Genomic DNA, 14,671 nt, shown 5'->3' on the forward strand with positions numbered 1-14,671 from the left:
ATCAGAAAGCCCAGTGGGTGAGGTGAGTGGGCTCGGGGAGCCGGGGGGGCCTGTCCAGCTGCAGGCTCCCCAAGCACACCCCGTCCAGCCACGGGGAAAAGGCCAGACACGTATCTCCGCCAGACAGGAAGAGCTCCCTCGGGGAGCCCAATGGGGTTGCAAACAGCTTTGGGCCAGTCCCACAGTTTGGCAATTCTCATGTGAGGAAGCAAATTAAAACAGACGGGTAGATGTCCACCATGACTTTGGATCGTCTTTCTCTTCATTTCAGAGCAATCCCTGACCTGCAGTGGCCCCAGCACCTCCTGTGAGTTCCTCCCCCACCAGGATCCAACAATCACACACCGGGCAGGTGCCGTGAAGGCCCCGACCGTCCCTTTGCAACGGAAGGAATTCCTGTGTAACAACAGCGGGATCCCCAGGGCCTCATCAGCAAGAGGGATTTTTCAGATAGAAGTCTGCCACCCCATACAATTTTTTTTTCTTTTGCAATTCTAAATCCCCCAAAGCCCCTGAATGCTAAGTTTTCTTCCAAAACTTATTTAGGCCAAGATCTGACCTGAACCAAGCAAGGTGAGGCTATTTATGGTTTTTATTGATCCCAATTAGTCTGACTTTTCACAGGATTCTCTGCAAAAACAGTCATGCGCTCGATGGTCGGGAGGTGCTCCAGACTGCGGGCGTGTTAGGAAATGCACGGTACATGGGTCTTATTCTGTCTCAAATCCACGTTTTCTGAATTTGGAGACCCGTCCAGCCCCGAGGATTTTAGGAGGACTATTGACCAGGAGTGGCGTTCAGTATAATGTGAAAGGCTGCTGGCCTGTGCTTGCTCACACCTGCGCTGGGGATTCTGTGTATGAACACCTGGCAATTCTAGCCGTTTCGCCCAGGGATGAAGTCGCAGGCCGCCTTCTAGGGAAACAAAGGTCAAAACACACCCAGGCCCAGAGATTTCAGTGGCAAGGAGGGGGGTGGGTGAAGGGTAGGCTACAGTAAGGGAGCGCGGGGCCAGGAGAGACTTTCAGGGGTCCATCCCCAGGAGGGCGCGGCAGGCCTTTCCACACTGGGCTGGGGACGTGTGCATCCTCACTCCTGCCCTGGCGCGGCCCCCAGGAGACCACAGCGCAAACACTCAGACGGGCTGGGGACCCAGAGGAAGGGTCCACCGCACCCTGCCCCTCGGTGAGCCCCTGCTGCCCGACCCGGCAGCTCCAGGGCGCCCTCACAGTGGGCAGGGAGACGTGCAGGGCAGAGGAGAGCCGAGCATCCCAGCCTCGCTGTCCGCAACCCCGCCCCCACACAACCCCCCCGCCCCGAGATGCTCTGGGAGCCTGTCTTTCTGGAGCGTGGGGGGGCGGGGGGTTGGCAGTCTTGCAGCCTGCCAAGAAAAGCAGATGTGTTTTCAAAATAAATACTGTTTTTTAAATACCCCTCTTCCACTCCGACCCCGGGACACGGCAGAAGAGCATGTGTAAAGGTCCCGGTGCCGCCCGCGGCCTGGTACGGCCCCCATGGGCCCGCCCTGGAATTCTCAGCGGCTCCTTCGGCCTCACAGCTGCTGTGGGATGCCCTGCTCCTTGTAGCCTGTGGGGAAGAAGCACAGGAGAGAGCGTTAGATGCCCGCTTCCTTCAGGATTTCTCTAGGAGGTGCCTGCGAACCACGACAGGGTCATGAGATCTTATTTACACTAAGGTGTGAATGACAGCTATACTCAGGGTCCACCTTTTCCCGAGGGCATGGACTTTTTTACCAGGGACGGAAAGATGCAGGGAGAACTGGGGAACTTTGGGTTTAGTGGGGTTACAGGACAGGAAGGCACCCAGGGAGGGGGCGGTGGCGCCGTGATCGACGTGCCCCTGGCCCAGAAGACTAGGGTGGGCCTCCATGCCCCAGCGCCGGGTACCTGGGACATGTGCACGGAGAGGAGGATGGAAAGGAAAACAGCAAGACAGGACACAAAAGCCCGTCACTATGTGTGTGTTCAATCAGCCGGACGTCTGGAACACAAACGTGACCGAGGACTCCGAGCCTTTAAGACACAACAGTGTCGTCACAAGAGCCCTGGGAAAATTGAGCCACTGAAACACTTAGGGACGAAGTTATGAGCTTGGAATTGGCGAAATGCCCCCCGCCTCACCGTTAGCTGGCAACTTAGCCCCCAGAGGAGTTTCTGAGGACCTAACGGTTGTTTTCTCTCGTTATTTACCAAATTATTCACCCATTTTAAGTCTGAATAACGTGCGGAAATGCAGGAAATAGATAAGACATCACAGATGACACAGGAGTGACTATGTTGTTGAAGCCTGTGGGCCCTAAGGGGCTCAGTGCACCAGGCCCTCGACTTTTGTCTATGCTTCTACGTTTTCCAAACTAAAAAGCTGGAAATCCAAACAAACAAAAAGAAAACACAGACAGAAGAAACAGAAGCACAACAATAAATGAAAATGGATAAAAACCAAAAACAAGATGAAAGCCCGGCGGCCAGCTCGGTGAGTGTGTGTGCGGAGGGCGCAGGGGGGCGGCAGGGGCACGGGGGAGGCAGCCTGGGCAGGGCCCCACGCCCATCAGCAGACTCACCTTGGGAAACTTGGGGGCAACACAGGGTTGTGAGGCCACGGAGGGACAGGAGGAAAAGAGAAAGAGAAAACAGGGTGAAAACAGAGGCCAGAGGGACTGGCTGAAGTCCAAAAGGCGTCAGGACGCGTGAGCACTGTGCCCGGGGTCCAGCAACTGGGAACCGCAGGTGGGTGCTGGGCTGCAGGGGCATGTGGCCAGGGCTCCCCCCTCCCCAGGCTCACAGCCTGCAGCCCCGCCGAGAAGCTCCCTCGGGGCCCACCCCTGCCCCACAACGCAGCCAAGCCCACTCCTCCCCCGGGGCCACCCGCTACCCCTCGCTCTGGGCTCACCCCCACCCGGCCTGGAGACGCCAGCCGGGTGCACCCGTGGAGGGACGGCTGTGGGACACTCTCAGGATTTTGAGGTGCCCCCTCCTGGCCCCAGCCCAGCTCCACCTGAGCCGTCTGGTCACCCCATGTAGGGACAGGAGCCACATACATAGACCCTAATGCCTCGGGACAGACGGAGGCCGGGACATGGCAAACAGATTTTGTCCTGCAGACATCTCCGATGGAGATGCCGGAAGCCCCGTGTGGGGAACACGTGGATGGATGAGCAGACGGTGTCGTGATGAGGGGGGCAATGCCTGCCATGGGCATGGGGCAGAGAGCGCGGAGAACTACAGCGTATTTCTCCATCCTCGACCAGGACAGGCTGTAGTTGGCTTGTGATTATTAGCAACAGAGCCGCTTGCTTGTGTTTCTGGTTTTAATGTCTACTTAGATCTGGAATTCCCTGAGTGTCCTCTTAGGGGTTTTTCCGGACGGTGTGTGTGCTGATGACACCCTGGCCAGTGCTGTGTGGAAGGTCATCCTTGGGATGCCTGGGTGGCTCAGTCCATCAAGCGTCTGCCTTCCGCTCAGGTAATGATCCCAGGGTCCTGGGATCGAGCCCCACGTCAGGCTCCTGCTCAGCCGGGAGTCCGCTTCTCCCTCTGTCCCCCTCCCTGTTCCTTCTCTCTCTCTCCCTCTCAAATAAATAAAAATAAAATCTAAAACAAAACAAAAAACTCAACCTGTACTATTCCAGCTGAGAAGTTTCCTTCATTTTTGCGGGAAGGGGTGGAGTAAACCCAGAAAGAATGGCCCCCATCCAACTATCGATTAGGACAGACGAGTCACTTGTGGGACCTCCCCCCAAAGTCGCCATCCCGGGACATGCAAGCTTTGCTTGTTGCTTAGAGCCACCCTGGCCTGCCGCCACATCTCAAGAGTGGCAATTACGCATCCTTCCAGGGTGGGTTTACTTTCTGGAACAAGGCACCCCTGCAGAGATGGGTGGCTGAGTCCGGAGGGCAGGCGCGGTTGGTGGGCAGCGGCGAGGTGTGGCGGGTTTTCTCGTGCAGCTAAGTCTGAAAAGTCTGGCGCAAAAAACCCAGCATCCCCGGCGCCAGCGTGCAGACACCCAAGAAGCTGACTGGCCACAGTGAGAGCCTGGGGCCCTGGGGCAGGGTGGGAATGGGACTTCTCGGACTGGGTAACCCGCAGCCCAACTACACCCGCCACACTAGCCATAGGGCCGGGGTTTCTGGTTGAGCCCACAGTCTGGGGTGGTGCAAAGAGAGGAAGTAACCAGGTCCCCATCTTACTTCTCGGGGTCCATGCTTCCTCGTCTAGGACCTGATCAGGGGGCCCTTTTAGTTATCTCTAAGATACAGACCCCATGGCTTTTGAAACCCCTGGGTTTTAAGGGTGACCAAGATAAAAATAACCAGAAAGCTCTAGGGACTAGGCGCCAATTCACTTTTATTGAGACGGGGCCCGGTGACGTAGGCGCGTTCCACTTTAGTGGAAAGTTTCCATCCTCAAGTGCCCAAGTGCCTGGCCAGACACTGGGGTGACGCGGGAGGAAGCAGTCAAAGGGGTCAGGCCTTCTGACAGTGGCTGAGGACGCATCCCAGAGCAGGCCTCCCAGGTTCCAACTGGGAAAGGGGTCAGGAGGCTGCGGGCCATCCCACAGGCCCCTGGGGAAGCCTCAGGCTCTGCAGCGCTCCCCGCCTGCCGGCAAGACTCGGCAATCCCTAGTCAAGGGCGCAGGGCGAGGCGCCCAAGATGGGCCTGCCTCGGTCTCTGACTCCTCTGCCTGCTCCCCTCCCAGGGTCCCCATCCTCCCTGACATCCTGACGGGCCGCGCCTGCCCTGAGAGCAGTCCTCCCCAGCCTGCTGACCCTCCCCAGCCTAGCCCTCCCCAGGGCCAGCCCATCCCCCAGTCGCCAGCCAGGCCTGCTCTCCCCCTCCCATCTCTCTGGCTGCCTCCGTCTCCTGGGGTCTGCCTGGGATGTCCTGGTAACAGGCTCCCCACTTCCTTCCTGACCTCTGCTGCCGGATGACCTGCTCCCAGGCAGCCAGTCTGCCCAATCCACTGGCTCCGCTGGATCTCTCTGGCTCTGGGGCCTACACTTTCTCTGGCTGGCGGCTTAACTGGTCACTGACCGGAGGCCTCGCCTGGCCCTGGCATCTGTGTGTGCCCTGCATCCTCCGAGGATTCTGAACTCAGATAGAGTCAGCTACAGGTCATTCTAGATCATTCTAGGGCCCCCAAAAGCCCGTCCTGCCTCGGCTGTCCCTCCCTCTGACACTGACAGTCCCGCCTAAGAGTGGCTTTGTTGTGTCAGACACCACGGGGCGCCTGGTGGAGGCGGCCCATCAGCGGCCATCCGTGGCGGCGTGGACGGAACGTGGGAAAACGCAAGCCACGCGCGGGGCTGCTCCGAGGCACGTGCGGTATCTGTTCTAAGAGCTCACTAGGTTATTTCATAAATGTTAAGTCATCTCGGTGACCTTTGTAACATCAGGCACTTTCACAAAACAGTTTTGTGTCTGAATCAAGGTTGTGCTGAGTGGTGAAGGTTCCCTCAACAGGGAACAAAGCTTAGGTCAAAGGAAAACCACGCTGTCCTGGTTATAGAAACAAAACAGAATAAAACAACTCACAGTTACAGGGCTTCCTGTGGGCACAGATGCCACGTGGGTTTCCCTTTGTTCTGGAAACTGGGGCCGCCAGGCCCAGGGGACATCACCTCACACAGCCCCCACCCCAGCTACCCAGGGTGGTCCAGGACAGTTCCCTTGACAAAGAGAATGCCTGATGCGTCTGAGGTGAACAGAAGCTCGGCCCTGTCTTGTTCACACCCTCGGGCTCAGGAGTCTGCCTGTCTCCGCTCAGGACTCCCTGCAGGCATTGGGCTGGGCATGCACGGTGGGGGGGCAGGGGCAGGGGTGGAGGGGAGGGTCCCCTCTGCCAGGCGGCTGCAGACTCTAGTGACCGGCAAGGTGCCAACACCCTGCAGGACCACAACCACCCAGACCATCCGGCGCCTGCCCCTCTTCCAGCCCTGCCCCCGCATCCGGCCCAGCCCCCGACCCAGAAGGCACGGCATGGGCAGGTACTCACTGGCCAGGATGACCATGTCCATGCCCCAGAAGATGCTCATGATCCAGCCCACCATGACGATAGCTGTGAGGGTCTGGATGAGGGCCGCTGCGATGTTGAGCCAGAAGACACAGCATACGTGCCTGTCCGGGAGGTCGGTGCGGGCTCCGCACAGCACGGCGAAGGCCGAGACAAACGTCCCTGTGAGAGGGGACAGGCTTCTGAGCGCACTGGGGGGCGCAGCCACACGCGTGCTTCCGGACGGCCTGGGGCCCCACTGCCCGCCCCCCCAAGGAGCTAGGAGAGGGGCGGCCGGAGTCCAGGACCTTCCCACTCAGACCCGGCCCGCCTCTGATCCCTGTGCTGGGGGGGCCGAGGCACCAGCCTGAGGACATGTGGATGGTTGGCCCCTGGCCCAGCAAGTCTTGGGGCCACGACAAGACGTCCCTGCCACAAGGGAGCCACAGTGCAGCCCCCTGCAAGGACAGAGAACAGCCTGGGGGAATGACATCAACCTCGTGTGGCAAAGGCTGTACAGGCCTAGCGGTTTGGAAGTAGGAACCAGCATCCCTGGGGTGACACGGAAGTTGCCCACGGAGATAAATTCAGGAAGTGACCCCCAGCACGCTCGCTAATTGCGAAGGGACAGGCACGGAGGCCCCAGGTGGCTGCAGAGCGGAGAGCTCAGGCCAGTGCCAATGTTTCAGAGACCCTTCTCTGACGGGGTTCCCCAGACACCCCAGACCTGCTGGGGGAGGGACAGGGGGCCCAAGATTTATTGAACATTCACGAAGCACAAAGCGACGTAGTGTGTGTGACCAGGTCCCTTACCTGGTAGGACTTCCCAGATCCACACAGCGCTATATGTACTGCATTTTCCTGGAGCCAGGCTCTTTTCCTCCGTGGGCTCTGAGCCTCAAGGCCACCCTGCAGAGCAGCTGGCCTGCTCCCCCTCCGTGTCGGTTACGCCGTGGCCACTGGCCCGCTCCCCGTCCGCGCCGGTTACCCCGTGGCCGTTGGCCCGCTCCCCGTCTGTGCCGGTTACCCCATGGCCGTTGGCCCGCTCCCCGTCCGTGTCCGTTACCCCGTGGCTGTTGGCCCGCTCCCTGTCTGTGTCCATTACCCCGTGGCCGTTGGCCCACTCCCTGTCCGTGTCCGTTACCCCGTGGCCGCTGGCCCGCTCCCCATCTGTGTCCATTACCCCGTGGCCGCTGGCCTGCTCCCCGTCCGTGTCAGTTACCCCGTGGCCTCCGTAACAAGTCACCACAACCTCAGTGGCTGAAAGCAACATAAATACACCCTCTTACAATCTGGGAGATGGAAAGTCGGGAATGTCCTCGGGGTCCTCCTGGAGGCTCTTTTCCTGCTTCCCGGGGCTGCCACATGTATTGGCTCCCGCCCCTCCTCCACCACCCCTTTATCTTCTCTTCCTGACTCTGACCACTGGCCTCCGACCATTTGAGCACATGGGCCCTCCAGATAATCCAGGGAAATCCCCCCATCTCAAGTCACATGTGCAGAGCCCCCTCTACTGTGTAAGGGAACACCTGCACAGGCACCGGGGTCAGGGTGTGGACACCTTTGGGGGGAAGCATTATTCTGCCCACCACACTAACATCCCATATTACCCAAGTGTTCCTTCTGCTTCCACACCTGGGGTCTTGCTGCCCCAGAGAGACTGTCCCTAGAGCTAGTACGTGAGCCCCCAGTCCAGAACCCACCCCCCAACCACCTCCTTTATGGGCTCTCACCCTCTGGGCCCCTAGCCCCCCACCCTAATCGTTCAGGGCCAGATACTGGACAACCAGGGACAGCCCACTGAAATTATTCAAACGAGCCAGCCGTTAGCCCGCTTACCCTGCCTAGAGTGTTCCCTCCCTGGAAACCGCTATAAAGGCCCGCACTGCCCCCCGTGGCCTGCCCCCATCTCTGGCGCCTCCTCATGTGGGGCCCTGCAGCATGGCGTGCCCCTCCTCTGAGGAACTGTAACCAACTCTCCTTTCAGTGGCTGCCATTTCTGATCTGTTGGCCCCTCCATACCTAAATAGTAATAAAACCTACATTCTAAAACACGCACACACTCGAGAATCAAGTATCCTGTCCAAGGTCACAATCACAGGCAGGCACGGACCCCACGGCCATGTGATGCCAGTGTTCTGTTCCTGCTGGTTCCCACTGCCTCCCAGGTGGGGACGAGCTGTGACAGCAGGTCCAGACGAGGGAGTAGTCCATTTGGGAAACCAGCCCGCAAACCAGCGACCATCCTCACGCTCCTCCTCCTGGGGAAGCTCCTCCCTGTCTGCACTCTGGCTTCTGGCCCTTCCCTGCTCAACCTTGGTGGCTCCTGCTGGCCTCCCAGGTGGCCGAGGCACCCGTAAGCCTCAGATCCAAGGCTGACGCCGGGGTGCACGTGCTGATTCCTGATCCCGACGCTGCCCATCCTCTTTCTCTTAAAACTGCCTCCGACTGCGTGTGTTTCTACCTCCCTAGGGGCCGACAGTCCCCGAGACCCCAGGTGGCATCCCGGCCACCTTTCTGCCCAGGCCCCAGCACAGTGCGGTATCCAGTAGTCAGAGGGGCCCCCAGCACAGTGCCGTATACAGTAGGTAGAATGTGGGGGTCCAAAGAAACGCAACCAGTGTGAGGTGCCTGCTCAGACCACCTGCTGTCACCTGTGGTATTTGCTAAAACCACAGATGACTGGAGGGAGTGACATCACCATGATGGCGACACAGGTCTTTGCTGATGCCCGTCCCCTTCACAACAAGAACAGCTAACAGCTGTTCATGAGCAAAACACCACTGAGACGATCCCAGAAGCACCCCCTGCCCCACAGAGACCAACACAGGCTGCACTGGGAGGGCCAGAGCCTCGGCTCCCCACTAACCACCCTGCCCCTCCCTACCCACCCACCACCACCCAGAGGCCTCCCCTGAGCCTCTGGGGAAAGGAGAGGGGACAACCAGCCCCACCTCCCGGCATCGTGGGTCCCTTCTAGGGACCCCTACTCTGATCTCGCTGCACAGGGAGATCAGTGGGGCCCGAGCACCGGAATCGGCTTGTGATGGGGGTGGAGCAATCCGCAACAACGGGCAAAGATCTTGGGCACAGAGTTCACAGTGGCAGTGCCCAAGTCGTCATCCCAACAGCGGCCTCGCTCACTTGCGGAAGCGCGTCGGTGACGCACTCTGACCAGGGGCCTTGGTGGGCCTCAGAGCCCGGCTTGCCCCCCACACAGGCAGGGAGCTGTAACTTGCTGTGGAGAGGGTCTCCCAGCCACATGCAACCAGAGGGTGGGAAGGAACATGTGCAAGGAACACGTGCCGAGAGGCAGGGAGGCAAGCCAACCACCCCCAGGGCAAAGCCAGTGCCCACTGTGGAGGGTGTCCCTGCTCTGCAGAGGCAGGGGCATGAATTCATGGCCGAGGCTGAGGGTAGCTCCCAGCCCCTCCCAAATGGAGAGTCTGGGAAAATGAGAGTTGCCCGGAGCAGCCCCCCTACCCCCACCCAGACAAGGTATGAGACACAACCCATCTGCCCAGAAGAGCTCCTGGGCCCTCTCTCTCTTTCCCTCTCCAATAAATAAATAATTTAAAAATATATATAGAGAGAGAGAGCTAACCAATATGGTACTGACAAAAAAACAAACAGACCAATGGAACAAAACTGAGAGCCTGGAAATAAACCCAGGCATATACAGTCAACTAATCTTTGACAAGGACACTGAACGGGAGAGAAGACAGTCTCTTCAGTCAGTGGCGCCAGGATAACTGGATATTCACATGGAAAACAATGAAGCTGGCCCCCTACCTCACACCACTCACAAAAATTAACTCAAAATGGATCAAAGACTTAAATATAAGACCTGAAACCACGAAACTCCTGGAAGGAAACACAGACACAAAGCTCCCCCGACGTGGGTCCTGGTGATGGTTTCTTGCATGTGACACCTAAAGCTCAAAGCAACTGAAGCAAAAATAAACAAGTGGACAACATCAAACTAAAAAGCTTCTGCACAGCAAAGACAACCTGTGGAACTGGAGAAAGTAACTACAAACCATACCCTTGATAAGGGGTTAATCTCCAAAATACAGAAAGAACTCATCGACTCAGTAGCAGAAAAACCACCCAATTAAAACATGGGCAAAGGACCCGAACAGACGCTTCTCCAGAGAAGACATCCAGATGGCCAACAGACACATGAAAGGATGCTCAACATCACTCATCCTCAGGGAAATGCAAATCGAAACCACAGTGAGATCCCACCTCATACCTGTCAGAATGGCCATGATCAAAAAGATAAAAACACGAGAGATACCCTGTGCTGGCGAGGATGTGGAGAAAGGGGAACCCTCATGCACTGTTGGTGGGAGCGCAAACTGGTGCAGCCACTCTGGAAAACAGTATGGAGGTTCCTCAAAAAATGAAAAACAGAACGACCATATGATCCAGCAATTCCATTTTGGGGAATATATATATAAAAAAATGAAAACACTAATTCAAAAAGACATCTGCACCCCATGTTCACTGAAGCATTATTTACAGTAGTCAAGACACGTCTATGGATGGATGAACGGATTGAGACATCATGGTATAAATGTGCACAATGGAATATTATTCAGCCATAAAAAAACAAGGAAGTCCTACCACTCATGACAACATGACGCCTTCATTACGCTCAGTGAAATAAGCCAGACGGAGAAAGGATCTCACTGATCTAGAACAACAAACAACAAACTCAGAAAAAGAGATTAGATGCGTGGTTACCAGAGGGGGGTGGGAGGGCTGGAGGGAGGGGTCAGAGGGTCCAAAACCCCAGGTGCACGGTAAGTAAGCACCGGGGGTGTCGCATGGCCGACATGCTGTGGGGGAAGCTAAAATCCTGAGCTCTCGGGGCGCCTGGGTGGCTCAGTTGTTAAGCATCTGCCTTTGGCCCAGGTCATCATGACTCAGGGTCCTGGGATCAAGCCCCACATCGGGATCCCTCCTCCGTGGGAAGCCTGCTTCTCCCTCTCCCACTCCCACCCCCCCCCGCTTGTGTTCCCTCTCTCGCTGTGTCTCTCTGTCAAATAAATAAATAAAAATCTTAAAAAATAATAAAATAAAATAAAATCCTGAATTCTCGCCACAAGGAGAAAAGTGTTTTCTCTCTTTGTATTGGATCTGTACAAGCAACTGGATGTTAGCCGAACCTCCTGTGGTGATCATTTCACAACAAATATAAACCAAACCCTTACGCCGAATGCCTCAACTTCACACATTGACGGGTCTCAATTATTTCTCAGGAAAGCTGGAAACAATGTGGGTCCCTGAGTCCCACCTAAGATCCGAATTTAGATCGCGGGGCAGGAGGTGGGGGGGAGCGAATCTGCATTTCTAGGCAAGTTTCTCCCTCCAGGCAAATGCCCACTCAAATGTGAGAACCACAGAGCCACGGACAGCCCGGCCAGGGGCACAGAGCATTGCTGGACCCTCCTTCCTAGGGGATGTGGCTGGTTGGGGTCTCTCAGCAGCTCATCCAGAAGCCTGACTCAGTCTCTGCCCTGGGGAGCCCCCAGATGAGTCAGGAAGCTCCTTATCCCCACCTGATGGAGGAGGAAGGGGGCTAGGGGCGTGCTCCAGTTTGCAGAGGGGGTGATGACGGAGCTGGCGCTTGAACCCAGCCTCCTCCCCCAGTGGGAAGGGAGGTTGCTGTGGGGGCAAGACCGGTGACCTGGGCAGGGGTGGCGGGCTGCTGGGGCACTGGCCAAGGGCTCTGAATGCCCAGAGAAGGCTCATGACCCTAAGCTGCGGGAAATGGAGCCCTGTCAGTGTTTTGAACTGGAGAGCGATGAAATGGAAGCAGTGATTGAGGACAACGATGGGTCAGCAGGGTGCTGGGTGGGTTGGAAGGGTCTGAGATGGGCAAGCAGCAGCTGGGCAATGACGGGACGTGGACACGGGAGGAAACAGGAGACTTGGGGCCCCTCAGGAAGCATGCGCCTCCGTCCTTTGCCTCTGCTGATATTGCTCACGGTGGGAAATGAGATAAAGATGCACTGACACCATTAAAAAGGAGAAAGTAGAGCAAGTAGCAAGATGGGCGGCCCCAGTCTCAGAGAGGCTGAATGATCGGGCCACACCGCCCAGCCTCAATTTAGACCCAGATCCATCTAGTTTAGCAGCCTGAGCTCTTTTCTGCCCGGGATGTTGCATCCTTACACTAAACAATAAGGAAAACTAGTACAGCTGCTGCAGAGACCATATGGAGATTCCTCAAAAAATTAAAAATAGAATTACCAGCTAGTCCAGCAACTTCACTTCTGGGTCTGCACCCAAGAGAATGGAAAGCCGAGCCTCAAAGAGCTCCGTGCACCCCCATGTTCCCAGCGGCATTGTTCACAATGGCTAAAGCATGGGAGCACCCCAAGTGTAGACAGGTGGGTGAGAGCATGAACATAAGGTGGTGTATACATACTCCGGGATGTTCTTCAGCCTGAAAAAGGAAGGAAATCCTGACCCCTGCTACCACCTGGGTGAACCTTGAGGACATTATGCCGAGTGAAATAAGCCTTGTGTGATTACACAAGGACAGATACTACGTGATTCCATCTACGTGAGGTGCCCAGAGTGGTTGCGTTCATAGGGACAGAGAATAGGACAGTGGTGGCCAGGGGGCGGGGGAGGGGGAATGGGGGCCTAGGGTTTCATGGGGACCAAGTTTCAGTTTTGCAAGACAAAATTACTCTGGAGATGCATGGCGGGGATGGCAGCAGGCGAGTGCGAACAGACTTCACGCACCAAACTGTGTAACAATGGTGAGGACCGCAAGTTTCTTGTTAAGCGCGTTTTACCACAATAAAAAAAAAATGAAATACATAAGTAAAGAAACATCATCCTTTACGATTTTCAAAATATCCCTGAAGCTCTCCATCTCCTCCCCTGCCCCAGCCAGAGTCCTCCACAGGAGCCGCAGAGCAGATGGCGCCCCAACCTGTGGCCAAACCTCAGCCTGCCTGCCTGCTTCCGGTAGGCTGAACCACATGAGATGACCATCTCTGTGGGTCAAGAAGAGTGAAGAACGGCAATTTGCTACGGCTCAGCCTGCTCCGTATATGGACATTGTGAGCATAAAGAAACTCTGTCCCTGTGGCGCCCGGGTGGCTTAAGCGTCTGCCTTCAGCTCAGGTCATGATCCCAGGGTCCTGGGATCGAACCCCGCATCAGGCTCCCTGCTCAGCAGGAGGCCTGCTTCTCCCTCTCCCACTCCCCCTGCTGTGTTCCCTCTCTCGCTGTGTCTCTGTCACATAAATAAATAAAATCTTTTTAAAAAAAAAGAAAAGAAACTCTGTCCCTGAGCTCAGAGGTTCTCAGAGTTAGAAAGCCATCTCCTGTCTCCTGTCAAAAGATGGAACCTCACCAGAATCACCAAACTGATTAGAGGCCACTGGGCGTCTGCATGCACCTGTCCACCTGCCACTGGGAGAGCACGGCCTGATGCACATGCTGCTCGGGGACACGCAGAGCTGTGAGACATGGTGACACCAGCAAAGACCCAGGTTCGTCTGCTGGGAGGAGACGGGCCGGCCCACGTTTTGTATGAAAGAGGAGGCAAACTCGGGGCGCCTGGGTGGCTCAGTCAGTTGAGCATCCGACTCCCCGGTTTCAGCTCAGGTCATGATCTCGCTGTTGTGGGATCGAGCCCCACATCAGGTCTGAGCTCAGTGCAGAGTCTGCTTCAGATTCTCTCTCCCTCTACCTCCTACTCATTCTCTCTCTCTCAAATAAATAAAATCTTTAAGAGGAAGGGAGGGAGGGAGGGAGGGAGGGAAGAAGGGAGAAAGAAAGAAAGAGAAAGAGAAAGGAAGGAAGGAAGAGGGGGCATACTTACATGTGTGAGGTGTGGAGAGACTTCTGGTCACCCCTGTCCTTTACCCATGTGGACATGCTCGGGGTTACTCTGGGACGTGCACACAAACACAAGCACCTTGCACACTTGCTGATTTGCACAACATGTATATGTACAGATGTTACCAAGAGTTGCGTCCATTTGGGTAAATTAATCATCAATTATTAATTAGGATCAATAATTTCACTAAGTAGGAAATGATGGTAATAGGTCCCTTTTGCCATATAAGGTTACGTGTGCCATAGAAAATAAGGATTGAGTGAATGGATTTACAATATAAAAACATCACTTCAATCTTTCCAGCAGTAAATTTAAAGAATGGTTTTAGCACATTTTCATAGGAAGAGGTGTTAATTGTTTTAAATGAGTCCTACTCGCCAAATAAAGAGCCCTGCCCAACAGCGTGTTAGTTCTAATTTATCCCACTGAGTGCCAACCGCGTCCCAGTGCTGGGTCTGGGGTTGGGGGGGAGGGCTTGGCCCACCCCCAGCTCGGGAGTTCGCACTCGGGTAGGCACCCAGGGTCACGAAATGAACAGTGACAAATTCTCTTTGGTTGTTTTGGGGAAGATTTCACAGAGGAGTACTCGATGGTGGGGAGAGGTCTGGAAGTGGATGGAGATGGTCCAGGGAAGAAAGAAAGGTAGGGCATCACAGACACAACCCAGCAAGTCCATCTGGGGGCTCAGAGGGTGGCACAGGGCAGCTGGGTACATAGAGGGGAGCGAGGAAAACAAGGCCGGCTCGTACTTGGGTAAAAAAAAAATAATAATAATAATAATAAATTGGGGC

General features: G+C 55.9%; 1 protein-coding gene across 2 annotated transcripts in view; it reads right to left on the bottom strand.

Moving 5' to 3' along the window:
- Window positions 1-574: 574 nt before the first annotated feature.
- Window positions 575-14,671, bottom strand: part of STUM (stum, mechanosensory transduction mediator homolog) — a 53,612-nt gene continuing 39,515 nt past the window's right edge. Inside the window, exons 2-4 of one of the 2 annotated variants that reach the window (XR_003610576.2) lie at window positions 6,014-6,193; window positions 1,433-1,587; window positions 575-915 (exon numbers count right to left, since the gene is read on the bottom strand). Coding sequence is in view for 1 of the 2 variants with exons in the window: in XM_028111449.2 (XP_027967250.2) it covers window positions 1,553-1,587; window positions 6,014-6,193 (215 nt within the window). In the remaining variant the exon portion in view is untranslated. Of the gene's footprint in view, window positions 1,588-6,013; window positions 6,194-14,671 lie in introns of both variants that reach the window. The other variant, XM_028111449.2, reaches the window with a different exon arrangement.

Source organism: Eumetopias jubatus, unplaced genomic scaffold, assembly GCF_037043125.1.
Source record: "Eumetopias jubatus isolate StellerSeaLion01/CBP00866 unplaced genomic scaffold, mEumJub1_p1.0 scaffold_12, whole genome shotgun sequence".
NCBI classification, from domain to species: Eukaryota; Metazoa; Chordata; class Mammalia; order Carnivora; family Otariidae; genus Eumetopias; species Eumetopias jubatus.